This window comes from Halichoeres trimaculatus, unplaced genomic scaffold (genome assembly GCF_033239565.1).
Source record: "Halichoeres trimaculatus isolate MK-OKI-2021-1 unplaced genomic scaffold, fHalTri1.1 fHalTri1_scaffold_9, whole genome shotgun sequence".
In the NCBI taxonomy this organism is placed as follows: Eukaryota; Metazoa; Chordata; class Actinopteri; order Labriformes; family Labridae; genus Halichoeres; species Halichoeres trimaculatus.
This window is the reverse complement of record NW_027437188.1, coordinates 37,463,770-37,491,156: the sequence shown is the minus strand read 5'-3', so window position 1 is coordinate 37,491,156 and position 27,387 is coordinate 37,463,770. Positions and strand designations below refer to the sequence as shown.

Here is a 27,387-nt window from a genome sequence, read left to right as displayed (position 1 = left end):
TTATGATATTATCATTATTATTACTATTATAACAATAATTATTAATTCATTTTTTTAAATTATATTTATTGTTATGTGTTGTGATTGTAATCATTATTGCCACTGCCATCCCACAAGGCTATCATGACTTCAGTATCTAATTAATTAACCATTTCTATTCATTCATTTATCTATTTTATCTGTGTATTTTTTATTTTTAGTTTTTTTAGTTTTTTTTTTTTTTTTTCCAAAAATCATTTTTTTGCCCTCAACACATACACATGTACACGCTCACAATTTATCCCGATAAAATATTTATTTTATTTTGTCGTTGTCTCTGATTGTTTAGTTTTTGTTGTCTGCTCAGTCCTAATCTACGGAAGCCTATTGCATTCACTTGAAGAAAAAAAAATCAGGTTTTTCAGAGTAATTTAATTTCTTGTAATTTCTTGGGTTTTTTTGGGGAAATTAATTTTGTTTTTCTAAATAATATTTTTTATTGTTTTTTTTTTTTTATTATTTCTGTGTTTGAGTATTTTTTTGTGGTAATTAATTTTGTTTTTCTGATTAAAATATTTTTATTGGTTTGTTTTTTTTATAGTTATTATATTTGTTTTTTTGTTATAATTATTTCTGTTTTTATGAGAATTTTTTTCTGTGGTAATTAATTTTGTTTTACTGATTAATATTTTTTTATTGGTTTGTTTTTAGGAGTTTTTTTTTTCCTGAATTATTGAGCTACTTCGAAATAGGCTTCCGTACTATTCCTCTCTTCCAAAATTTCTTTTTTTCTTCTCTTTTTGTTTAGTTTCTATATACCACTTGTTTTGCTTAAGAATAAAAAAAAAAAAAATGTGAGGTTGCAGATTTCTGGATCAAACATTAACGATGTGACGAGGTGAAGAGGTGACGAGGTGAAGAGTGACCACGCAGACGCTTCGTTTGATTTCTTCAGTTTAATACGAGTGAAAACAGGAATAAACAGGATTAATGACAGAAGTTAGACAAAGTTAGTTCCTCTCTGATCTCTGCAGCTCTCAGAGCAGATCCTGATGATAAAGGCACAGAGAGCGCTCGTTAAAATCATCTTCGTTAGTGATTAAACCAGACGGACGCATTCATGAGTAGAAATAACGAAGCCACAGCTCAGAGGAAGCAGCAGGATCACAGCGTCTCATCACTCAGGTGTGCTCCCTCACAGAGACTCAGGTTATAGTGTCGATACGTGATTCATAATAATCTGAAACAAGCTCACTTCATACTAACTGCAGGTTAATCTGGTTACACGCTGACGTGGCTCCTCCCCCTCCTCTCATTCGCTCAGCTCCTCCCCGCCTCCTCCGTGGCCTCGGGCTCACGTCACAGTAAAAACAGTCGCTACGCTCAGTATGAAACAGGTAGAAAAGACTAGAAAGATGCCACTGAAATAAAAGTTGCCACTGATATTCGCAGTCGGGTTTGGAAGGAGGTGGGATGGTGGGGCGGCGGGGAGGCTGATGGGAAAGGTCAGGAGCACCAAGCAGAGAACAAACTCCAGAGACGGTCCGGGTTTGCTCGCCGCGCAGAGGAACAGGTGGAGATCACACAGAATCAGACGGATTATAATCTCACGGGATTATCATCAGAAGCACCTCACGCTGTTTCCAGGCTGACCATCACCACAGCGTGTGCGGGTATACATATGTGTGCGTATGTGACGGTGGCGTGCTGGGTTTGAGTGCGCTCGGGTTAAAAAGCTCAGAAGTCAGAAGTCCAGCTCGTGGTGGAAGGAGCTCAGTTAGGTCATCGCTGAGAGGGATGGCGGCAGCGGCGGCGGCAGTTTGGAAGGACGGGACGAGAACATGTCGCCCATCAGCGCTGAGGGAAACAGAGAGACGGTCAGTGACATCATCCTGAGCAGAGCGTCTGTGAGTAAAGGTGTAAACATGAGTCACCTGCAGTGTCACAGAGTCCCTGAACGCCCCCGAACAGAGGGTCTCTGTCTGTGAGCAGCTGGCTCCGCCCACCTGACCCCCGCAGCAGGACGAGATCTGATTGGTCCGTTTCCTGTAGACAGTCCTGATGATGAGACAAACAAAAACACAGATTATATCAATCACTCCATCCTGTTTTCACTCCTTAAAGTGACAGTACTCAGAGTCTGCTGGGTGCTTTAAAGAGGGGCCTCTCTGAACAAACCCCCTCTTTAAACTTTTTTTATCCGCTCTCAGATCTTTGTCTCTGGTCTGCAGGAGACGGATTTCTCTCATGATGTGAAATCATGTCTCTGCAGATCCTTTGTGCTTGTTCCAGGAACATTTAATCATTCATGACCTCAGCTCGCGCCGTCTTTAGCTGTTATGTAAAACGTCTTTCAAAAGGAGCTGGATCACCACATTTCCCTCCTCCTCCTCCTCCTCCTCCTCCTCCTCCTCCTCCTCCTCCACTCACCAGCAGTCTGTGGCTGAGCAGGAGTTCCTCTTCTATGGAAGAAGCTTCTTGTTTCTGTCTCTTGGCCTGAATCATCAGCTCAGAGGGAATCTCCTCGTCCAGGCCGTGAGCCCTGAAGCACAGACGACACAGACACAGACACAGACACAGACACAGACACACACACAGACACAGACACAGACACAGACACACACACAGACACAGACACAGACACAGACACACACACAGACACACACACAGACACACAGACACAGACACAGACACAGACGCAGACGCAGACACAGACACAGACACAGACACAGACACAGACACAGACACAGACACAGACACACACACAGACACAGACACAGACACAGACACAGACACAGACGACACACACAGACACAGACACAGACACAGAGCGTGTTAAAAAAAAACCCTGAGGTGTTTTTATCACATGAAGAGTTTAAAATTCACAGACACGTCTTTGATTTCAGCCTCAGAGAGAAGAGGAGCTCAGAGGATAAATCCTGTGATTGAGGAACACCAAGGCTTGTCCTTTGGCGCCCCCCTCAGGACAAACACTGCAATTACATCCCCCAGAATTATCATCCAGCTCATGGGTCTGCAACTTTTACTTTAGTAGGAGCCAGTTTTCCTCAGCTCAGCTGGATTAAAGTCATTAAAAGGCCACGAAATCTACTTTACCTTTACAATAAAGACGAAAACGAGGATAAAATCCTGAACTTGATTTACATTTCTTTAACATTTTTCAACACAAGAAGTTTTTTTTTTTTTAATTTTATGAATTTGTACATGTGATTCCTTAGTTTTTTTAATTTTAAATCAATTTGCAAATATTTCCCAAAAATTTCTGAAACTCAAAAAACTTGCAAAAAATACACATATTGATAAAAAAGACTTAAATAATTTAAGATTTTGAAAATTTTTTAAAAAAACTTGCAAATTTAAAACATTTGCAAAAAAAACAAAATTGGTTGAAAAAATAGATTTAAATAATTTTCAAAAATTCAAAGATTTTGGAAAATAACAAAAATTTAAAAAAATTGCAAAAAATTTTAATTTAAAGACATTTGCAAAAAAACTTCAAAGATTTTGGAAATTACAAAAGGCAAATTAAAAAAAAATTGCAGGAATAAAAAAATAATAAAAAAAATGAATAAATAAAAAAAAACAATTTTTATCTAAAGAAATTTGCAAAAAGCTTCAAAAATTTCAGAAATTAAGAAAGGGAAATTTAAAAAATATGCAGGAATTAAAAAAAAAAATACACAATTATGATCTAAAGAAATTTGCAAAAAAATTCAAAAATTTTAGAAACAAAAAAGGCAAATCAAAAAAATTTGCAGGTATTTAAAAAAAATCTCAAAAAAAGTTAATGCAATTTTGAAATTTCAAAAATTCAGCAGACTTAACGGCAAGATATGATAAACATTTAGTTCATTTACAGCGCACTGACACATGGTTTTATTTTGTGTCAGTGTCTTAAAAAATAAAAACTCTTTATTTCAGTTATATAATATATGTTTAAGTTACTTTTTGGGGCTTTTCATGCCTTTAAACTGAAAATATACGACAGTGGATAAAGTCAGAAACAGAGAGAGGGGATATGAAACGCAGAAAACAGGCCACAGGCTGGACTCAAACCTGGGCCACACAAGGGCAAACCTAGACCACTAGGCCATCTGCGCCCCTAGATAATATTTTTAAAGCTCCAAGGAGCCACTGCAAAGGAGTCAAAGCGCCACACGAGGCAGAACTGTGATCCTGTTTATCTTTTTCTACGCTGTGTAAAGAGGAGAGGAGGTGTGTGACCGTGTGTCGTACCGTTTCCCCCTCACAGAGACATCAGGAGTCATCGCCGTCGGCTCAGACAACGACAGCGATGAAGGATTCTCAGCTTCCCCCGTCAAACTGCTGCCGAGGAACGTGAGCTGGAAGTCGTCGTCCATGGAGATGTAAGGAGCCAGCATCTCCAGATCCACCCCCTGATCCCAGACAGAGAAAAGACGTTTAGGAGGGATGAGAAACGAGGACTGAGAAATCCTACATGGAGCAGAAACCAGGGAAAGATTTCACTGATTCAGAAAAGTCTGCAGACGAGGAAAATCCTTTAAACCACCTGAAACAGATTTTTACTGATGCTAATTTCCTCGTGTTAACCTCTGCTGTTGTTTTTAGCATTTTCTTGAAGCATCTTTTTGTTTTTGCTTCACGTTTTCTGATTTCCTGACATCTTAAAGCGACTGAACCGTACGATGACGAGGTAAAGAAATCTGACTCTGCGCTCTGAGTTTTTTTCCTCACCTCCAGGATTTCATCGCTTTTCAGATCATCCACCGAGCAAACGGCGAAGAACTTCTCCACCTCGCTGGTGTCCATGGAGTCGTCCGTGGCGGGGCTCTGAGGGAGGAAACAGTCGTTAGACCACGCCACGTCCCACGCCATGTCCCCCGTCATCCATGGTTTTAAAGGTTCAGGTTTACCTGGGGCTCAGGTGAGGATGCTGGTGACAGAGGGGGGGTTGAGGATGAGGATGTGGACAGGGGGGGGGTGAGGGGCTCGAAGATGGGCGCCAGGAGCTGTCGGAGCTTTGGCGAGCACAGGTCCTGAGGATTCGCCGGCATGGCGTCCGGAGTGGGCGGGCTGTAGAAGGACAGCTCGGCTGAATCTGATTGGAGGAGGAAACAGAGAGGTCAGCTGACCCCGCCCTGACACTGAGCATGCTCCTAACGCTCTGCCTAAGATGCAGGATTAACCCTCTGAGACCCAACGCCGTGAAGAGTCTGACCTCCTGTCAGCGGGATGACCGTGTCCGCCGCTGCAGGCGCCACCCGGAGAAGCTCCTCCTGCTCCTCCTTCAGCTTGGAGAAGAGATCTGTGGCACTGCTGGTTCTCTTCAGAGCGGCGTCAGAGCCCAGGCGCTCGCCGTTCGAGCTGCTGATGTCAGAGGGCGGGACTTCCTCTGCCCTAGGCGAGCGGCTGCTGCGAATCTGCTCCAGGGAGAAGATGGCGTCTGGCTGCTCCACGCCGCTGCAGAGGAGAGACAACATGGTCAACTTTAGTCATCATCATCATCATCATCGACTTCATCATTCATCATCATCATCGTTATCCTCATCATCATCATCGTTATCCTCCTCATCATCTTCCTCATAATCATCATCATCATCATCATCATCATCATATCCATCATTCATCATTATCATCATCATCATCATCATCATCATCATATCCATCATTCATCATTATCATCATCATCATCATCATCATCATCATCGTTGTCTTCATCATTATCATCTTCATCATCATCATCGTCATCTACATCATTCATCATCATCATCATCTTCATCATCATCAACCTCATCATCATCATCTTCATCATTTATCATCATCATCATCACAATCATCATTATCATCATCTTAATCATCCTCATCATCGTCATCATCATCACAATCATCATCATCATCCTCATCATAATCTTCATCATCATCATCATTTATCATCATCATCATCATCATCATCATCACAATCATCATCATCATCATCATCATCCTCATCATCATCATCCTCATCATCATCATCATTATCCTCATCATCATCATCACCACCATCATCATCATCATCATCATCATCATCCTCATCATCATCACCACCATCATCATCATCATCATCATCATCATCCTCATCATCATCATCCTCATCATCATCATCATCCTCATCGTCATCACCACCATCATCATCATCATCATCATCATCATCATCATCATCATTAATATCTTCATCATCCTCATCATCATCATCATCATCATCATCATCACCACCATCATCATCATCATCATCATCATCATCATCATCACCACCATCATCATCATCATCATCATCATCATTATCATCATCACCACCATCATCACCATCATCATCTTCATCATCATCCTCCTCATCACCGCCCTCTCAGCGTGTCAGTCCGTCTGTACCTGAGGATGAAGTTGAGGCAGACCACGGCCTCAGGATGTGACGTCTTGCTGTTGTAGAGGACGGTGGCCTGAGTCTGCGCCCACACGTATCCGCCGCCGTTGGTCAGGAAGCGGTAGCAGCTGGTGCTCACCTGACCTTTGGAGAGCACTGAAGGAGACGTGGAGAGGAGGAGGAGGAGTGAGACGCTGGCGCCACGAGCAAACGCCACGGCTGCTAAACGTGTGTGTGTGGGAAACTCACAGGTGTGCAGGCTCTTGTTGACGTGGTCCGAGTCGAGCGCGTGGTGAAACTCGTACGCCGAGCAGCCAATCAGATCCTCAGGTTTGTATCCAGTCAGCTCCATCACTCTGGAAGCAGAAAGCCAGAGGACCAATCAGAGCCCGTGTCTCTGTGGTCGTTTCCTGCAGCGAGGAGCGGCCGCGCTGACCTTACCTGCCCTCGCAGTGTGTGAAGCGCAGGTCCATGCTGTGGCGGGACAGGAAGGTGTGTGTGTCCAGGGGGAACTCCACGCTGGAGGGGTGAGGGATGGGCTCGCACAGCAGGGTCATCACTCGGGCAGCAGGGGGCGGCGTGGAGCCGTGGCTGAAGGGACGCATGTGTCCGGTGCAGTGGAGGACCTGCAGACGGCAGAGCGGAGAGTTCACATGAGGTGTGTGTGCAGACTGGATCAGGCAGAGCACTCAGGAAACAACATTTCACCTGGATTAGGATCAAAGTGTCTGATTCTGCAGCTGCTCTGACGCGATCGTTCGTCAGACTTTGATTAAAACGTCTCGTTAATTTGACTTCAGGTGATAAAACAGGTCAAACTTCAGCCTCAGCGATCGTTATCTAACAAACAGGCCGACTCCTCTGAGACAACATCTGACCTCCTTTCACAGCCAGCCCAGACGCCCCCTGCTGGACACTGGGGGAAGTGTGTTCAAAGTTTCTGTTTTTAGTGTTTGTGAGTGTGTGTGTGTGTGTGTGTGTGTGTGTGTGTGTGAGTGTGTGTGTTCCAAGTAAACAGCTGCATGTGATCTTTGTACACTGGGCAGCCAGAAAAGAACATGGAGAACAGCCAGAAACGAGCTGACCCACTCTCATCCTTTCCAGACTGGACTGCAGCCCAGTGTGTGTGAGTGTGAGTGTGTGAGTGTGTGTGTGTGTGAGTGTGTGTGTGTGTGTGTGTGTGAGTGTGTGTGTGTGTGTGTGTGTGAGAGAGAGAGGGTGTGTGTCCCGTAGAAAGCTACACGTGATCCTTGTACCCTGGAACAGGAGGAAAGAACAAGGCGAACGGCCAGAAGCGAGCTGACCCACTCTGATCCTTTTCAGACTGGACACTGGCCCAGAGTGCGTGCGTGTGTGTTTGTGAGCGTGTGTGTGTGTGTGTGATATCCAACCTTCCAGTCAGCAGACTTGATGTTGACGGTGCGCCCCCTGCTGGTCAGAGTGCTCTTCATCCTCATGAAGAAGTTTCTCTCGCTCGACTGCTCAGCCAAAGGTTTCTTACTCAGACCTGGAGAAGAGGAGCTGAGGGTCAGTGTGTGTGTGTGTGTGTGTGTGTGTGTGTGTGTGTGTGTGTGTGTGTGTGTGTGTGTGTGTGTGTGTGTGTGTGTGTGTGTGTGTGTGTGTGTGTGTGTGTGTGTGTCTGACCTGGACGTGGAGCGAGCAGGTCTCTGAGCTCCTCCTGATCACAGGGATGAACGAAGTCATAAATGCTCTGACCCAGGAGCTCCAGCTGCAAACAACAACAACAACAAACAACATGAGTCACAGTTTGTTTACATGTTTTTTGTTTAGCAACTGAAAAAATCCCCTTTGCCCACAGACAGAGATAAAGATCACATGATGTTAATCTGCAAAAGACTTTAAAGCTTCTCTTCACATGGACAGGAATAATGCAACAACTCAGTGTAATTTAATTTTTTGATTTTTATAATTATCAAAGTGTTTGTTTCTTATGGTAATTTATTTTTTTAGAATTTATTTAATAGTATCTGTGTGTCTCAGAAAATGTTGAAGCTCAATAAACATCAGAAAAAAGACTAAATCAGAGCTCGACCTCAGGTGGAACCTTAGACACCTGAATGGTTTTGCTGGGGGTCATTTTTGGGGAGCACTTCCCTCCACAGTTTCCTGTGTCTTCTTTTCACTTGAGTTTTGCCTGTTTTTCACAGGATCCATTTATGCACTGCAGAAAACTGAAATCCTATCAAGTAATTTTGTCTTATTTTAAGTTAAAGTTGTTTAATTCCACTCGATATGAGCCACATTCACCTGACGAGTCCAGAAAAAATGTCTTGTTGATTTATTTCAAGACTGACATGAGGTCTGAAATGCAAATAACAAGTAAAATAAATTTGCTAGAGACTAGAAGAATGTACAAGTAACTTTTCTCTGGTTCCACTGGCTGATTTTTTTTTTATTCGTTCAATTTTTTTTAATTAATTTAAATTTCAAAATTTTGCAAAAATTGCAAAAAAAATTGAAAATTTACAAAAAAGTTTGAAAATTGAAAGACGACAAATTCAGGGAGATTATCACAAAAAAACTTGTAAAAAAAGTTACGTTTTTTGTAATTTTCAAAAATTTCTGAAATCAAAATTTTGCAAAAAATTCCAAGAACAAAATTCAAAATTTACAAAAAGCTTTTAAAATTGAATAACAACAAATTTAGAGAGATTACAAAAAAAAACTTGCAATTTTTTTCTGTAATATTCAAAAATGTCTGAAATCTAAGAACTTTTCAAAAATTTCAAAAAATTTCAGTTTTTTTTATGGAAAAATTGTAAAATAAATAAATAAATAAATAAAGTAAAATCAGACCTGTCCGTTGTCCTTTTCTTTCAAATAGAGTCATAAAAACACCAAAGATTTAACTTGGAAAAACAAAAATTTTGATTTTTTTATGTCTATGACTGAATTAGCAAAAAGTGTAGCAGTACCACTTTGTCCACTAGAGGGTGTCAAAACCACAGGAGCTTTAAGCAGTGGTTTCTGACCCTCCTTTATGTTAATTAAAGTCTTAATTATAATGAATCAGCGCTGTGAGAAAGTTTTAAAAAGGCTGTTTTAAAGTGTCGTTTAATAACTTGTCTGACTTCCTCATTTTACAGCAGCTTGTTTCACGTTTTTTTAAACGTTTGAGTCGTAAAGAAGCTCCAGGATAAATTTCTGTTTTAAACCTCTCAAACTCTGCACACAGGACCTTCAACGTCAGACTAACATCCCTCAGGTGAACAATCTTCAGGTCATCGGTGACAGAAAGCTGAATGCATGAAGTCAGAGAGGAGGAAGTGTTGGTGTAAACTCAGTTAGCGGATGTTTACCTCCTTCCTGTTTGATAACAAACTGACTGTTTGGAGTCAAACCATGAAACCTGATCCTGACCCAGTCTGCCCTCGTACCCTGATTCTGCGTTTTGTGCTCACCTGAGTGATGCCGATGTGTTTGCTGACGTTCTCCGTCAGGTACATCATGTCGCCCTCCTCTGACATCACCAGGACGAAGCCGGCGAGCACCTGAGGGTAGAAAGTGTCCATGGGATCCTCCTCCTCCTCATCTTCATCTTCAGTCTCCATTTTCAGACTCTCAGTCTCTGGAAAAAAACACACACACTTTTGTAAGTTTGATACACTGACAGAGGTCAGGAAACCAGGCAGAGGACTCGTTTATCTCAGACAGTCTTTAATGCTGTGTGTGTTCCTTTAAATAGCTGTAAACAGATGATGTCATGGACTCAGCTCGTCCTGCAGAGACTCGGGCTCTGGTGCTGACTGAGGCAGGTTTTATGGTTGAAAAAGCTCAGATTTCTGATTTGGAGGCTGAGATTGTGAGTCTATGAGCAGGAGTGAAGTTTGATCTTTTATAAACTGTAAACTAGCTTTTTGGCTAACTTGGGTGCATTTACATTTTTATGAAATGTTTATTAATGTGCAGTGTCCCTCCGAAACAAATAAAAGAAAATGAAATGAAAAATATAAACTCTAACTGGTTTTAGAGACAGCCTCAAGTGGACGCTGAAGGAATTGCAGCTTTTTCTGTTGTATTTTTCAGTGGTTCAATCTTTTGTTTGCGTCAGGAATTTGTTTCAGATACAGAGTTTTGATTCCCATTGTTGATGTGGAGCCATATTGGAAATGCCACGCCCTTATAAGGAGAAAACTTGAAATGTAGTTTTTGGTACTTTTTTGCAGCCGCCCTCTAGTGGATGCTTGAGGAACTGCATCTTTTTTTTGCATTAGTTCAGTCTTTTATTTGTGATAGACTGCATAAAACATGAATGTGTCTTTCATGACATCATCTATTTGTATCATAGTCTGAGTTTTGATGTCCATTGTTGACGAGAAGCCATATTGGAAACGCCACGCCCTTATAAGGGCAAAACTTGTACATTTAATGACCATAAAGATATGAGTTTTTCAGATTCAATTTTTCTAAACCAGGCTGTAAATATGGTTCTTGATGCTGTAATTTTTTTTTTTTTTTTTAACTGGTGTGTTTGTAGTTTTTGGTGTGTTTTTTGCAGCCACCCTCTAGTGGACATTTGAGGAACTGCAGCTTTTTTTTGCACTGGTTGAGTCTTTTATTTGTGTTAAACTGCATGAGACATGGATGTGTGCTTCATGGCATTATCCATTTGTTAGATAGAGTTTTGATGTCCTTTGTTGACGAGCAGCCATATTGGAAATGCCACGCCCTTATAAGGGCAAAACTTGGAGGTTTAATGACCAAAGAGATATGAATTTATCAGACCCAATTTTTCTGAAAAAGGCTGTAAATATGGTTCTTGATGCTGTAAAATTCATTATTTTTAATTGGTGTGTTTGTAATTGTTGGTGTTCCTGCAGTCACCCTCTAGTGGACGCTTGAGGAACTGCAGCTTTTTTTTGCATTGGTTCAGTCTTTTATTTGTGTTAAACTGCATGACACATGGATGTCTCCTTCATGACATAATCCATTTGTTTAGTAGTTAGAGTTTTGATGTCCTTTGTTGACGAGCGGCCATATTGGAAATGCCATGCCCTTATAAGGGCAAAACTTTTACATTTAATGCCCATAAAAATATGATTTCTTAATTTTTCCAAACCTGGCTGTAAACATGGCTCTTGATGCATCTTTTTTTTTTCGTCATTTTTTAACTGGTTTGTTTGTAGTTTTTGGTGTTTCTGCAGCAAGCCTCTAGTGGACGTTTGAGGAACTGCAGTTTTTAGCCCTTCAGCTCCACATTTTTCGACCAGCTGTTGCTGCTTGGTGCAGACAGTGCTTCGCAGACTGTTAATGATGGAGTCAGGGCGCCTCCTGCTGGAGGGATGAGTGATAACAACATATCCTCAGGCATCATGCAAACATCAGTCGGTTTCTCTGAGTCATGTTGATGATCTTAGTTTGGAAACTTAGTGCAGTTTAAATGTTTGACGCCTGAGTAATGATTACGTAACTGCACCGTGCAGTTATTAATGATGAGGTCATCACGTGTGTCTGACACCTGGGGGCGACACACCTCTGAGCTGAGTCACAGCTGAGGGACGAACAGCTGATACCGTTCATGGTTTTAACGAACAGGTGAAATGTGTTCGTCTGTTCATGCGTTCCTCACCGGGTCGCAGGAGACGCCGCAGTGACAGGAAGCTGAGGGCCACCCTCATGATGGCGGCTTTGTCCAGCTGCGTGGAGACCCGCCGTGGGAGAGGAAGGGTGCGGGCGAGCTCGTAGAAAACCTCCGTCTCCTTACTCCTCCTGCATCGGGCCGCATCACGAGAACGCAGCTTCCTCTGCTCCGAACTGGTCCTGCAGGGAGACGGGCAGACGGCAAAGGAGGAAGAGGCGTCAGAAATAAAGAGATGGAGGATAAAAACAGAGGCAGAGGAGGAAGAAAAAAGGAGAAGTAAAATCAAAACAAACAATGAAGAAGGAGCAGGACAGAAATGAGGTCAAATGAGGTTTTGAAGGAGGGGGTGGAGAGCAGGAAGGAAAACAACAGTTAGAGTCACAGAGAGTTGATTTAGTGTCATTCTTGCTCCACTTCTCAGCGCGCTTCACTTTTTTCTCTACGACCACAAAACAGTGAAATTACAGCGTGTGGTTTTCTCCGCTCAGACTCAGAGTCCCTGAACGTTCAGTCACTCGGCGTCAGTGAGAAAACAACGATGAAGAAAGGCTCTTTATGTTTGACAGAAACAGCTCAAACTGGACCACTCAGATGTCTCTGTTCAGGTTTTTAACGTGAGGATCTTCCTCTGCTCCTCAGACCTGTTTTTAAAACTCGAGGAGGTGTTTAAGACCTCTTCCTAAGGGTCACATCACTTCCACTTAAAGCTCCTGTGAGTGACTTTTAGTTTGTGTGAACTCTGGCGCCCCCTGTGGACAAAACAGTGTTTTACATTTTAGCCATTTTAGTCTTGTTCATGTGTAAATATGGCAGCGTTTCCACCAGAGGGAGCAGGACAAGACAATGACGTGTGGAGGAAAATGAACCAGACCAGCAGATGGCGCTCAGACAATAATGAAGGCCTTTCAGTTAAAACAGCTCCACAGGAAGAGGAGGTCTCCAGTTTACAGGGTCACACTGGGATCTCACAGAGACACATTCTGGGAGTCGGTCTAAGCCCTGTCTCCACCAAGTGGTCCGGTTTGGATCAGTAAAGTCTGATCCTGTTTGTGTTTCCACAGCCAACCCTGCCCCCTTGTGGACAAAAAAATATATATTTTCTTTTTTCTTTCAAGAGTCTAATCACTTCCTGACTCTACCTCCAGACATATTTTACAATCCCCCGAAAAAATACACGAGAACGTTAATGTTAATCATTGTTAAACCTTACGTAAAATCTTGTTTTTAACCCCGTACAACTAATGAAAAAGAAACTTTTCAGAACAAAGAGGACTTGGATACAAGACAGCCAAATGATATCTTCAAATCACCACAACAATCAGACGTGAGAAACATTTCTACCAGGTGGATTAATTTTTTAAAGTTTGACCACAGCCCATCTGGAATGACTGGGGAGATGGATTTTCTAACCTATACTGCAGCCAGCCACCAGGGGGAGCAGTTTTTGTGGAGACCTCACTTCAAGCTGAGCGAGCGGACGTCCATATTTTTTTTAATAGTCTATGAATCCAACGAAGAAGAAAAACGTGTCGTAGTTTGGTTTTTTAACAGCAGTTTCACGCTGTTGGTGGCGCCATTTCCCCAAACAGGAAGTTCTCTGGAGACGTAAACATGTCAGGGTTATGTGTATGTATGTCTGGCACCCCAACAGAAGGGAAACAAAAAAAGTGGGACAGTACGGGTCAGGGATTTGGGACCTGTCCTGGTTTTAGTCACAAAAACAAAATGTGTGCCGTACTGAGACGAACCAAACTGAAAAAAAAAACAAAACAGGAAGGGACATTTTTTTAGCTCTAAGTGTCCTGTTTGTCAGAGTTTTAGATCAGATATTGTGAGTTTAGTTTCGTTAACTTTTATCATCCATAAAGAGGACTCAGAGTTGGAGTCAGTCTGTTTTATAACCCGTCAGAGACTCCTCACAGGAGCTTTAACCAGCAGCTTTAACCAGGAGCTTTAACCAGGAGCTTTAACAGGAGCTTTAACAGGAGCTTTAACAGGAGCTTTAACCAGGAGCTTTAACAGGAGCTTTAACAGGAGCTTTAACCAGGAGCTTTAACCAGGAGCTTTAACCAGGAGCTTTAACCAGGAGCTTTAACAGGAGCTTTAACCAGGAGCTTTAACCAGGAGCTTTAACAGGAGCTTTAACAGGAGCTTTAACCAGGAGCTTTAACCAGGAGCTTTAACCAGGAGCTTTAACCAGGAGCTTTAACAGGAGCTTTAACAGGAGCTTTAACCAGGAGCTTTAACCAGGAGCTTTAACAGGAGCTTTAACCAGGAGCTTTAACAGGAGCTTTAACAGGAGCTTTAACAGGAGCTTTAACAGGAGCTTTAACCAGGAGCTTTAACCAGGAGCTTTAACCAGGAGCTTTAACAGGAGCTTTAACAGGAGCTTTAACAGGATCAGACTCTTCTGTTACTTCATCCAGGCTGATCATGGCTGATCTCAGGCTTTAAAAATGTCCCAGTTTCAGTCGTTTTCCCTCAGACTCTCCTCTGTATCATGAGCATCTGTCATTTCTGCTGAAGCCAGAGGAAACTTCCCACAGCGAGCAGGATAAAGTTACAATAATAGGCCTGACCTAAAAAGACTTTCTGATGACGCCAGCACAGCCCAGCTCCACAAACACACTGGCATATTTCTCCTCCACGCTGGAGCAAAAATGTCCCAAACCGAAGGGAACAGAATGTTATTTATCTCAGCCCCTGGGCCGGCGTCCAGACCCTCCTCCTCCATCCTATGCTCCTCCATCCAGCTCCCTCTGCAGCCAGCTCCGTCAGCTCCGTCAGCATCACGTGCTGACCAGACATACGCTCCCTTCATTCCTGTACAGTACAATCCTGTAAAATTAGACACAGCCACAAACACGCCTCTCGGTTTCCACAGCGAGCTGGGAACAAACTAATCCTCAGGGATTAAATGGAAGAAAGCATCAAAAATAACAACAAGGGGCCCCTTCAGGGCTGGGTAATCAAACGTGACTTCATCCATCATTGAACACGCCCTCAGAGCATCCAGGACGCAGACGCAGAGAGGAGGAGGAGCTGAGAGAGGAGCAGGGACAGACGTACTGTACACTAACCATCCAGTCACTCAGCGCCCAGCCTCTCTTCATTCCTGTCAGACCATCTGTGTTAATGCACATCAACCTCCTGCACGGCAGCATGGAAACGTTTCTGCAACACGCAGCAGCTCGCTGAGGTGATCCAGACCCTCAGGTCGCTTAAGGTGAAGTTTGCAGCTAATCCCAAACAGCTGTTCTCACTCTATAGGCTGTAACGTATGTCTGACGCACACAACGCCTCCATCACGCCTCCACCTGCACCGCGGCTTTCACACAAACCCTAAAGCATCTCACTGATCCTCTGCCAAGCGTCTGTGTTCCTGAGCGCAGACAAACATCTCCAGGTCACACCCAGAGATCAGTCAGAGGATTTAGTGTACTGATGAAGAGGAGGAGGAACTGCTCTTCTTCACTTTCAATAAGAGCTCAAACAAAGCCTTTAACAGCGTCTGCACAACCAGGAGCTTATCCATCATATCCCACAATTCATGTCTGTGAACGTTGTTTTTACAGCACAGGGTGGAGAGTTTATCAAAGCAGACTGTGTAGAAATAAAACATCCAAAAGTACAAAAGTAGGTTAAACTGGTTTTGTTTTTTACGCCTCCATCAGGAGCAGATCTCCTCGTGGAGGACTCCATCGTGCACGCCGTGTTCCTGCAGCGTGTTTTTGTTTTGGCTGCAGAAAAGCTGCGGTTGGATGAAGAAGGAGAAGAGCAGCGTTGTTGTTATTGTAGTTGATGTTTTGATGGAAAAGTTTTGATAAGCTGAGCATCGTACTCATCATGCAGCAGGAGCTTCTTGTCCTAACAGGCCACCGTCATTTCACAGACAGCAGGAGTGATAAAGAGGGTTTGATCTAGATCAGGGGTCTGCAACTTTTGGCTTCATAGGAGCCGTTTACCCTCAGCTCAGCTGGATTAAAGTCGTTCAGGAACCACAAAAACTACTTAACTTCACAATAAAGACTAAACAGTCTCCTCTAAACATTGTAAAAATCTAGTGAAAAGTTTTCTAAACCAGAAGTTTTTTGTGTTTATAAAATTGAACGTATTTTTTTTTATTTTTAATAAATTTGCAAATATTTCAAAAATCTGAAAAAATTGTAATATCATAAATTTAATAAATTGATGTAATTTCAATAAGTTGGAAATTGTTCTCAATAATTTTTCAAATTCTAAAATTTGCTAAATCAAAACAAAATATTTTAAAAAGTGCAAAAATTTGGAGTTGTTAAAAATTTGCAAAAAATGAAATTTCAAAATTTGTTTATTTAAAAAAAATATAAAAATGTCTGAAAATGTGTTAAATTTTCAAAAAATTGGCAAAATTAAACTATGGATTTTTTTCTACACGTGAAAAAATGTCAAAAAAATGAAAAAAAAAAAAACTGCCAAAATTAAGAAAAATAATTATCAAAAAAAATCCCAAATTTTGAATTTTCAAAAATTTGCAAAATTACCAAATTTTCAAAAAAAAATAAAATCTAAAACTGTTTTAAAATTTCAAAAAAATAGAAATAAAAAATGTCGGAAAACGTGTTAGAATTTTGCAAAATAAAAAAATGTTCTTTTTCTAAATATGAACAAATGACAGAAAATTGAAAAATTTGCCAAAATTAAGAAAAATGGATTTCATTTTTCAATAATGTTTCAAAGGTAGGAGGAGCCACTGCAAAGGAGTCAAAGGACTGCATGAGGGTCCAGAGCCACAGGTTGAGCACCCTTGATCTAAATTCTGACATCATGGCGGCACAATCCAAAGTGTCCAAAATACAAAGTGTCATTAGGGATGTGAAAATTAAATCATTATGGCAATAAATTGTGATTCTTTGACCTCTGATTCAGTATCCATATTTCAACTCTGAGTATCCATATTTCTGTAAAAATAAAATTCAAACTTTAGCCAAGTAACTTTTTCATGTAATATCAGATTTTTTTTACAAACTGCAAAAACTGAAATTTTATCAACAGTTATTGTGTAAATAAATAAAAATATTGCAAATTTTTAGAATTTTATTTTAAATTTTTCATTTTTTTTAATTTAAAAAAATGTCAAAATTTTTGCAAATCTGAAATAAAACTAGGACATTAAATATACAATTTTATCAATTTAAAAAACTTTTTGTTTAGATAATTATTCGATCAGTTTTAACTCTGTTCAGAATTTTATTTGCTTTATCTTCTTTGTTGTGACTTTACTCCAGCTGCTCTGAGGGCAAACGTCTCCTGTGAAGGTAAAGGAGTCTGACTCCTGGTCTGGACTCTGGAGGTGTGACCGTCACATCATGTGTCACAGAAACAGGGAACATGTTGTTATGAATCCCAACCTGCAGCATGACTGAAGCCTGTTCATGTGTGAAATGATCCTCGACTTAAAATACCGAACACTCAATCTGCAGCTTCACAGCTCTGCTGGTACATCCAGTGTGTGTGTGTGTGTGTGTGTGTGTGTGTGTGTGTGTGTGTGTGAACATCTGTCCCATCCAGTGATACAGTGATAAGTAAACACATGCTGCACGAGTCACCTCGCTACAAATAGTTGATATAAAGGTCGTGTGTACAGTCTGAGACTTGGCGTCCCAGCAGCTCCTGACGGGACAGGAAGTTCAGCCCATCACACATGAAGGACGAGCACACGTGGAGGAACCACAGAGACATGAAAACATGAAAACTACGAGCAGACAAACACTGAATTCACTCCTCAGACTCACAGACACGATCCCACCAACTCCAAGGCCAAGCAGAGACGATAAGAGACAATAAACCTGGAGCTGCAGCTCTGAGGCCGACGCTGTGCTGTGGGAGCGTCAGTCCAAACATGAAGGTCAGACTCCCAAACATCTCAGCACCAGAGTTAATACTTTACTACATCAGCTGTTATCACTACAGGCCTGAAACACTGGACTTCATGTCTAATTAAAGGATTTAATTACAGTAAAGATAAACAATACAGTTTGATCACTTAGTGATTTGCAGACAAAGTTTTAGCCATAATGAGTCACTGTTTGCAAAAGTTTGAAGTCGAACAAACTTGGCGCTGAGTTTGAAGCTGAAATTAAAAACTTAAATTAACTCAAGTTTTCATCAAACATCACTTAAAGTTTTTATTTTTTAATACTTTATTGTGTCAATACAGTACACAACATTCCTGTAATACCTGTCCTGCAATTTAAATAACTTGACACCATGTTTCATTTTAGTAATCTTTCACCCATGTGCCGTGGTCAAAATATAACCTTTCATAACTTACAATACATATACACCAATACTCTCAAAGTAACCATAACAAATGAATAAGAAAGTAAATAACATTACCCAGCAACAACAACAACAAAAAATTAAAAGAATAAAATTAATTCATTAATTAATTAAAGAAAAAGGTTTCATCTCTACTGTATACTCAGGATATATCCAGTTACTTTAATTTAAACCGATCCCATCTTTTTTCCAACCATTTATTTCCCCTTTAATTCTATAAGTTACCCTCTCCACCCTATAAATATTTTCTACAGTCTCTAGTCATTTATTTACTTTGGGGGCTTACAACTTTTTCCCAGTTTCTGGTTATTTGTTTGAGTGCTGTAATTCTCAGAATCCAGAATAAATATTATTCTTCTTTTTGAAGGCCATTAACACCTATTCCCAACCATAAAGTATGTTTATTAAATTGGCCCAATTTCCCAAACACCTGTTCTGTTGTGTGTATGACTTCTGACCAATAAGTTTCTATTTTTTTACATGTAAAGAAAATATGAGTGTGGTCTGCTTTGTCCTCTCCACATTCTCTCCAGCAGCTAGAATTATTCTGTTTATATTTGCTTAACATCACCAGTGGTCTCAAATATCGTACATTTATCTTCCAAGCGTATTCTTGCCAGATGATTTTATGTTTGAGAGATTATCCTTAAGACTCTGTGTCCAGTCATCATTTGATATAGATGTTTTCAGTTCTATCTGCCATTTGTCCTTGATGTTGTTTATGTCTTCAGTTCTGTCCTCCTGAAGTATTTGGTTCATTTGTCCAGTTATATTTTTCAGATTCTGGTTTTCATTGGCCTTTATCATATGTCTCAGAAGGGGATGGAGATCTCCAAGAGATGTAATTTGGACTTTTTCCTTCAAATAATTTCTCACTTGCAAATATCTGTAAGTGATTCTTGTTTAAACCTTATCTGTTGACTATATTTTCCAAAGAATCCATCACTTCCTCTTTGTACATTTGATAGAATCTAGTGAGGCGCTTACTCTCCCATTTTTTGAACACCACATCGATACTGTTTGGCTTAAAATCTGGATCCCAAGCTATCTCTCTTAGACAAGTGGTTTCCTGTTCCTTAACATTAGTTATTTTACACATTCTTCTCCAGGTTTTAAATGAATTGTCTACTGAGTAACTTTGTGTTTTAGTCTGTGCTTTTCTGGAGTCTGAGAAAATCAAAGTACTGAGTGATTCAGCTGACTTAAACTCCATGAGTTTCCATTTGGGTCTCATCTCATTATTCATCCATATTAAAATTGGTTTCACTTAAAGTTTTTAGGGAAACTACTTTCCTTAAACTTTTTCAGTAAATTAAACTCGTGTGGATTTACAGCCCACGGCGAGTGAAGACAGAAACAGATCCTTCAACCAAAACACCACGACTGCAGCCGTTTATAGCTCCGCTACTACTTCCACTATCAATAAAACGGCTCCAATATAAAGCTGTCAGAGGATCTGACTGTAACACTACAGCAGAGTGTGTGTGTGTGTGTGTGTGTGTGTGTGTGTGTGTGTGTGTGTGTGTGTGTGTGTGTGTGTGTGTGTGTGTGTGTGTGTGTGTGTGTGTGTGTGTGTGTGTGTGTGTGTGTGGGGAGGAGCTTGAGAGAACAGAGTGTCCTCACGAGCTCCTCAGCACTCTGTGACCCAGCTCATATTGCTCAATCTGTGTGTGTGTGTGTGTGTGTGTGTGTGTGTGTGTGAGTGTGTGTGTGTGTGTGTGTGTGTGTGTTTGTGTGAGTGTGTGTGTTTGTTGGCAAAGGAACTGGATAAAAAAAAACGAGTGAAGACACACCCAGAGCTCCAATAACACACTAACACAGAAACAGAGCGTGTGTGTGTGTGTGTGTGTGTGTGTGTGTGTGCGGTGCAATAGAAGCATAAACGTGCTGCGAGGGAACATAATGTACTCAGAGAGGAGTCACGAGACTTTAAAGGGAGAGGAACAGGTTGGGAGGAGGAGGAGGAGGTGAGCGCCAAAACGTGCTGCAGAAAGGAAGGGAGGAAAGGAAGGAAGGAAAGGAAGGAAAGGAAGGGAGGAAAGGTGGCTCACATGCAGAGAGAGGTGCAGAGTGAATCATGGATGAGGCTGAGCGTATTCGGGTTAGAGCGAACTCTGGGCCAAAACAAAGAGACATGTGCGAAACAGACCGAGCCCTGCGCCGAGCACACGTGCACGAGCACACGCATGTGCACGAGCCCACGTGCACTCTCCTGGCTTTCCTCCTGCATACTTGACAGTTGAACCACAATGACAGCAGAATGTTCTGGACTAAAATTTGACCTACATTCAGTTTCACAGCAGAGGGAAGTGGAGCACGTGTTGCTTCAGGGGAACAAATCAACCAGCCGTCAGCGCTGGAACTTTTCAACTCTTTAAAAACTTTTATCTCTTCATCTTTTCAAAAGTTAAATATCTTTAAGTTATAATTTACTGACTGAGAGGTTGATATCAGCTGAGGCAGTCAGAGCTCGTCCTCAGCTCCTGGTGTAAACACTCCTCCATACGTTGACGTTACATAACTGATCTCCAGGTTTCCCTCCCATACGTGAACTCAGGACGTGACCTGAAATCCACCACATACATCACGCTCTGTTTGCTGAGCAGCAGGTTTCATCACGCCACGCCGAGTGGGGTCCTCTCAGGTCCTCCTCACAGAGCGTGTGTGTGTGTGTGTGTGTGTGTGTGTGTGTGTGTGTGTGTGAGTGTGTGAGTGTGCCTCATGTTATCTTAATGTGGGACCTCTCCTCAGCTATTTCCAGCTGCAGTGTTTGCATTAAACCCTCTGTATGGTCTGTTTGGGGTCCAGACTGGAGTCCAGACTGGAGTCCGTACAGGGGGTCTGAGGACAGCAGAGTCTGAGCTGTGAGGACAATAACTGTGAACCTGATTCACACCTCAATCAAATCAAAAATACACACAAACTTTGTCCCCTTTGGCCACCGTACTCTGACCGTGCTCCATGACAGGATGATTTAAGACTCCAGATAACAATATTTCATCCCTCACTTTTTAAACAATCCTTTTATATATATATATATATATATATATATATATATATATATATATATATATATATATATATATATATACAAAATCATAATTAAGGGTCATTATTTCAACATTTGTGCATTAAAATGAACTTTTTAAAGATTTTTGTCTGCAGATCAGATGAAAACAAAGGCTGCAGCAGCTCCTCCTGATTAATGATGAGAACCTTTCACATTTCAAACGATACGGTACCAAAGCCCGGTACCTAGCAATCGGTATCAGTACTCAACAGTTCCAAGTTTTGGTACTTTTTTATCTTTATGTGGTAAAAAAATATCTTTTTTTAAATAAAATATTTAAAAAAATTCAATTTAACAAATTTATCCTTTAATATATAACCTTGTAATGCTGTGTTCATGTCCAGTATGGAAAATCTCCTACTCTTCTACTCTCTCACAGTCATAAGGATGCATTTAGGAACCCTGAACATGGTACCTTTAGGTTTTACATGAGTCGAAACCCGGTACCTATCAAAGAACCTACTTCAGTTCCCATCCCTACTCCTGATCAATGTGCAGTTTGAGGGATTAAAAAAAACATCTGATAAACTCAGAGACTGACCAAGTGTTGACTATAAAACAGGTAAACTCTGGTATAACCCGTTTGATAAAACATGCATCAGAAACAGAGCACAGCATGCACAGAGGGAGCAGAGACTCCTCCAACAGGAACAGGATGTTTCTCTCAGTCCATCTCTGGTTTCTGCAGAAAGCTCCTCTAACAGAGATCAGCTCAGAGAGCAACAATCATTTACAGTCTGAGCTCTGTTATTTCCGCTTCTTACATTAAATTCCTCCCAGGACGCTGAAGTTAAAGTTAATCTCAGGTTAACTGAGGTAAAGAGATAAATCGTGTCTCACCGTTTCACCGGAACCATCTTCTCGTTTTCCTCCATGTTCAAGCTGCAGTCAGAACCGAGGCTCTGCTTTTATCATTGTTTATCCTGCTCTGACTGTTCAGCCCACAGCGCTCAGCTGGGCTGCTCCACCACCGAGAGAAACACCACTTCCGCTACACTTCAAAATAAAAGTCCAGGTTATTTTTAAATTACTAGCCTCACAGTGTTTCTCTTTTTTTTTTTTTTTTTTTTTTTTTTTTTTTGAATAATGAATCTACAGCTCATTGCTAAAAAAAAGACTCCTAATCTTGTGTTGATGTTGGGTTTCTTAAAATAAAATCTTGTTAACATGAGAGTCCTGAGATAACGTTTGTTATTATTTGGCTCTATCCAAATAAAGACTGATTGATTGATTGATTGATTGATTTATTGATTGAAACAGTAAGTCATTTCAGCTCATGTTTACACAGTCACTTATATTAAATTAATTGTCTCATTGCCGTTGTCAGGTGACATTAATCATTAAACCACTCATGACATAAATTAATTCAAAAATAATAATACTAATAATTAAATATAATATAAATAAAATTAAATTAAATTAAATTAAATCAAATTAAATTAAATTAAATTAAATTAAATTAGATATAAATAAAATAATATGTGACAGATTTGAGGGCTTAAAGTCTTCTGTATTCACTTTAATATGACAGCTAATAGAAATTCACAATAGTAATAAACATGACTGAGCTCAGATAATAATACTAAAAATAATAATAACAATAAAATTAATAATAATAATAAGAAGAAATGTTGCATGAGTAAATATCAAAGTTAGATAATACTAACAGTAATGAAAAAATTGGTCGTGCAAAATTAAAACACAGTTAAAGAGGTAGACTTATATAAAATATAAAAACAAAAATAAACCAGAGGTAAAAGTATAATCAGTATTTTTTAATGATTTTTTTAAAGGTTTAAAGAAAGAAAGAAAAAGAAAAGAGAAACTTTTGAGCTTTTATTTATTGTTTTGTCGTTTCAGTTTCCGGTGTCACCGACTGTTTGGGGTTTGACGTCATCGCACTGAACAAGCGAGCCGTTCGAAAGCTCCGCCCCGAAGCCCCTCGGCAATCCTCGGGGTTCTTCGGTTGAAACCGTCGCTTCCTTCCTCCACAGGTGATAAGGAGCGGTGAAACTGGCTGTGTGGCGCCCTCTGCTGGTCAAAGTTAAATTTTTCTATCTCAAACTAAGATGACAGACTTTATTTGAGCATTTTATTGAACTTTTATGTTGATAAGAAAATTAATTAAATAAAATTAATTAATAAGAAATGATCTGAACGTGTTCAGAATCAGCTTCTTGTAGCGGCTGGGAATAGAAATATTACTCATTTAAAAATTTGTTTTCTAATAATGTTCAGTAACTTTTTGTATATGATGTTTTATTATAGTCACTTTTTATCTTTATTCTTTAACTGTAGCTTGCTGATTTTAATCTGATTTTTAATTGAATTTTAATTGTTTTCTTTCAATTTGTTTTTTCTGTAATGCACTTTGACTTGTCATGCTGAAAATTGCTGTATAAATTAATCTGCTTTGCCTACACCCCTACCACTCCCCCTGATTACCTGTAGACCTGTGTTAAAAGAGTCACACTGAATGAGACACTGAGATTAGAGATACTCACAGGCTGTAACATTTGTGTCCTGTAATGTACTCTAACGATGATTATCAGTAATTATAATGGAGACACATAAACATAAACACGCACACACACGTTGCATTGTTTCCGGTTTAACATTTTAATAACAGATCTCCATATACAAACTGGATACAGTGATTTCATTCTGCGTTAACTTCCACCTGATCAGGCAAAACGTGAGTGAAAGCCTTTGTGATATGGTGTGTGTGTGTGTGTGTGTGTGTGTGTGTGTGTGTGTGTGTGTGTGTGTGTGTGTGTGTGTGTGTGTGTGTGTCCGTGCATGTGGTAACTGTACGGTGTGAATGGAGAGAGACATACACACATGCATACACATCAAATATGACAGAAATGAACTGGAAATAAAAAACAGTAAAAATGAGAAACTTGAGGAATGATGTTTGTTCGTGTGCTGAGGGAAACGTGGCGTCTGAGCTGCACTTGGTTTTTCTGCTCTGAGATGAAACAAACTGTTAAAGTTAAGGATCAAACTCTGAGACCTGTCAGCGTTAGGGTCGTCCTCTGACCTCTGACCTCTGACCTCCAGCTTCAGGAGCTGCTCTCCTCTGATCTCACACTTTGAGCTGAAGCGTTGATGGAGCCTGAACGTCGAGGTCGACCTCGGAGCTCATGAGCTCATCCCAAGCACACTCAGCAGACATGTTGTTTCCATGACAACAGGGCTGAGTCTATGAGCTGCCTGGAACAATACTCTCTCACACACACACACACACACACATATACACACACACACACACACACACACACACACACACATATACACACACACACACACACTCTCTGACTCGCTGCAGAGGAACTGGTGTTTTTCTGTCACTCTCTAACCTCGGCTCCTGCAGTTCAGGAAGTTTCTGTTATTTTTAGGTTGTTTCTGTCAGAGAAGGTTTGAAAGGTTCATCATGAAAAAGGTGAAAACGCTGCGACGCCGGCTGCACCGAGAGCCTGAGAGATAACACAAAAAGGGATGTATAAAAAAAAAAAAAAACAGATTAAATCAGAAGTTTCATCTACCAAAGCCTTTCTGGACCTGTTTTCACAGATTGATCCTGTTTCTGAGGAGTTTTCAGGACGGGATGTGTTTGATGTCACATGACATTTTCTGTGGCACAAGTGAAAAAAAGTCCGTTTTCAGAATAGAAAAAACAATTTTTTTAGTTTTTTCTATTATTATTGATAAAATTTATGATGTTAAATTGTTATGTTCTTATGTTTTAATTTATTTTCTACTGAATGAGACAAAGTCAAAGTGAAATAGTCGCTGCATTGAGCTGCAGCTGCTGCAGGCCTGTTCTGATGAGATACGGAAGCCCTGAGAGGCAAACTGAACAAAATAATTAAAAAAAAACAAACAAACAAAAAAAAACTAAATGGTGTCTTTTTCCTGTTTTATCCTATAAGCTGTGAAAAAAACAACAACAAAAAGAAACAGTTTCCTGTCCTGCCCAAGAGTCGTTCATGTTTTTGAGGTGGATTCAAACATCTCCATGGTCTCTTGTTACAAGAAACACGTCAGAAAACACTTCATGCTATTAAAAGGAAGAAGTATTTTATTTAACCTATCGTGTTTTTATCCAGAAAACAGAGAAAAGTTATAAAATAAACCTTGAAATGATTGTTTTTAAGCCTTGTTAGAGCTTGATTTGTAACGATGCAACAACCCAAAATGTCAAATTGGAACTTAAGTCTAAAAACTTGTTAAACTGAGGGGCTGATTGTTATTTAAATAGGAGCGGGGTATAGTTGGGACGTGATTAAGATTAAATTTTTCCTTTTATTTTATTTTTTTTTTAAAGAAAGAGAAATAAGAAGAAAAAAGAAAAACAAAGAAAAAAGAAGAAAAAAAGAAGAAAAAAAGATTAAATTTTTCCTTTTTTTTAAAGAAAGAAAAAAGAAGAAAAAAAGAAGAAAAAAAAAGATTAAATTTTTCCTTTTTTTTAAAGAAATAAAAATAAGAAGAAAAAAGAAAAATAAAGGAAAAAGAAAGAAAAAAAGAAAAAAAGAAGAAGAAAAAAAGATTAATTTTTCCTCACCCCCCCTATATTTTTCCTATCTAAAATAAACAGCTGTGAGTATAAAAGCTGTCATTTTCACCTGTCAGGTGTGAGTTTTTTCTCTCCTGCCTTCCCAGCTGTAGGACAGTGTTGTGTTTTAAACCAAACGGACCCGTAGCAGCTGCTAAAATCCTTTTTGTGTCCTCTTATAGTTTTCCAAAGTGCTCCTTTGTGATAAAAGTTTCAGTTCTCTGCAGAGCAATGGTGACATGGAATTTACTGCCCAACTTTTTAATTTCAGACAAGATGTATTTGTTTACATATGGCTTCCCTGAAAGATAATAATAAGAACTATTTTTCACTAATGACGTGGATTTTTGCTGTAGTCTCTAAAAGTTTAGAAGAGTTCTGTGGTTGTCTCTTCTTTTTTTTGTTTGTTTTTTGTTTTTCTTTTATAAACTTGTAAACATGTATTGGTTAATTTCTGCAATCAGGTGGTGGATTATAGAGCTACTGTATGAGTGGGCTGTGTGAATGTTGTGAGTGTAGTGTATATAGGCATGCTTAAAAAGAGGATATTTTTGTTGTAAGTGTAATATGTGGACCCCAGGAAGAGTAGCTACTGCATATTTGCTGTAACTGATGGTGGATCCTAAATAAATCAAATCAAATCAAATCCTTTAAAGAGCCAATCAGCATTTCACGTACCGCTAATAGCTGCTACAAATACAGCTCTGCTCCTCCAAACTTGTTTCTATCGGCTCACGCCATCTTGTCTTTCTTTGGTACGACCCACGCTGTACTTTACGACCAATCAAATCACCCTGGATTAAACCATTGCATTAACCCAGGGGTGCTGGGTGAGGGAGCATGTCCATTGGCTGCTGTTTTCATTCAAGCCTGGTGACGTCAGGATAACCGTGCCATGGACCATGAAGGGTAACTTTATATCAGGGAGTATCAACCAAAACCTCTGAGTAAAATAAGAATGGAAAACAAACAAAAAAGCAAACAAAACTTAACAAATTAAAGTTGCATGACCCCCCCTGAAGCCAAAATAAAAACCTTATGGCCCCCAACAGTGCTCCCCCCCCTGTTTTGGACCCGCCCCATTTGCATATAAATATGGATCAGCCCCTTACAACAAGTTTTTACGTTCTGGGCTCAGCATCTTCTTACATTTTGGTTCAGTTTAGACATTTCAGGTTGTTTTCACACATCGAGCTCTGACAGGTCTTAAACTCAGGAGATCAAACTTTAAAACTGTTGAAGTTTTTTCTGCTCTTTTGGCCTCTTTGGGCTTCCGTACAAGGAGGATTTCTGTCTCTATCTTTTTCCTTTAAACCTAAAACATCTCCTCGGTGTATTTTGGTCTTTTTTTAAATAATAAACAGAATCAAAACCTCAAAGTTAAAAAGATTTAACTCATTAAATCCTCTGTGAATCACTCAGTGAACGTGGTTTGAAAGGACCAGATCCTGCAGATA

At 40.2% G+C, this 27,387-nt stretch overlaps 1 protein-coding gene across 1 annotated transcript; it reads right to left on the bottom strand.

Moving 5' to 3' along the window:
- Positions 1-926: 926 nt before the first annotated feature.
- Positions 927-22,339, bottom strand: hif1al (hypoxia inducible factor 1 subunit alpha, like). The gene is made up of 15 exons (XM_074679027.1): positions 22,213-22,339; positions 11,970-12,160; positions 9,802-9,968; positions 8,024-8,108; positions 7,771-7,886; positions 6,821-7,005; positions 6,629-6,735; positions 6,388-6,535; positions 5,201-5,442; positions 4,896-5,080; positions 4,717-4,812; positions 4,237-4,397; positions 2,410-2,521; positions 1,914-2,037; positions 927-1,836 (listed from the first exon to the last, which is right to left on the bottom strand). The coding sequence occupies exons 1-15, from the start codon at positions 22,245-22,247 to the stop codon at positions 1,757-1,759; spliced, it is 2,034 nt and encodes a 677-aa protein (XP_074535128.1). The 5' UTR covers positions 22,248-22,339; the 3' UTR covers positions 927-1,756.
- Positions 22,340-27,387: the final 5,048 nt, after the last annotated feature.

Coding starts and splice junctions, on each gene's coding strand:
- hif1al (XM_074679027.1), bottom strand. CDS start 22,247: ATGGAGGAAAACGAGAAGATGGTTCCGGTGAAACG. Junction 12,161..22,212: donor AAGATGGTTCCGGTGAAACG/GTGAGACACGAT, acceptor GTCTCCCTGCAG/GACCAGTTCGGAGCAGAGGA. Junction 5,081..5,200: donor GGTCATCCCGCTGACAGGAG/GTCAGACTCTTC, acceptor TCCTCCAATCAG/ATTCAGCCGAGCTGTCCTTC.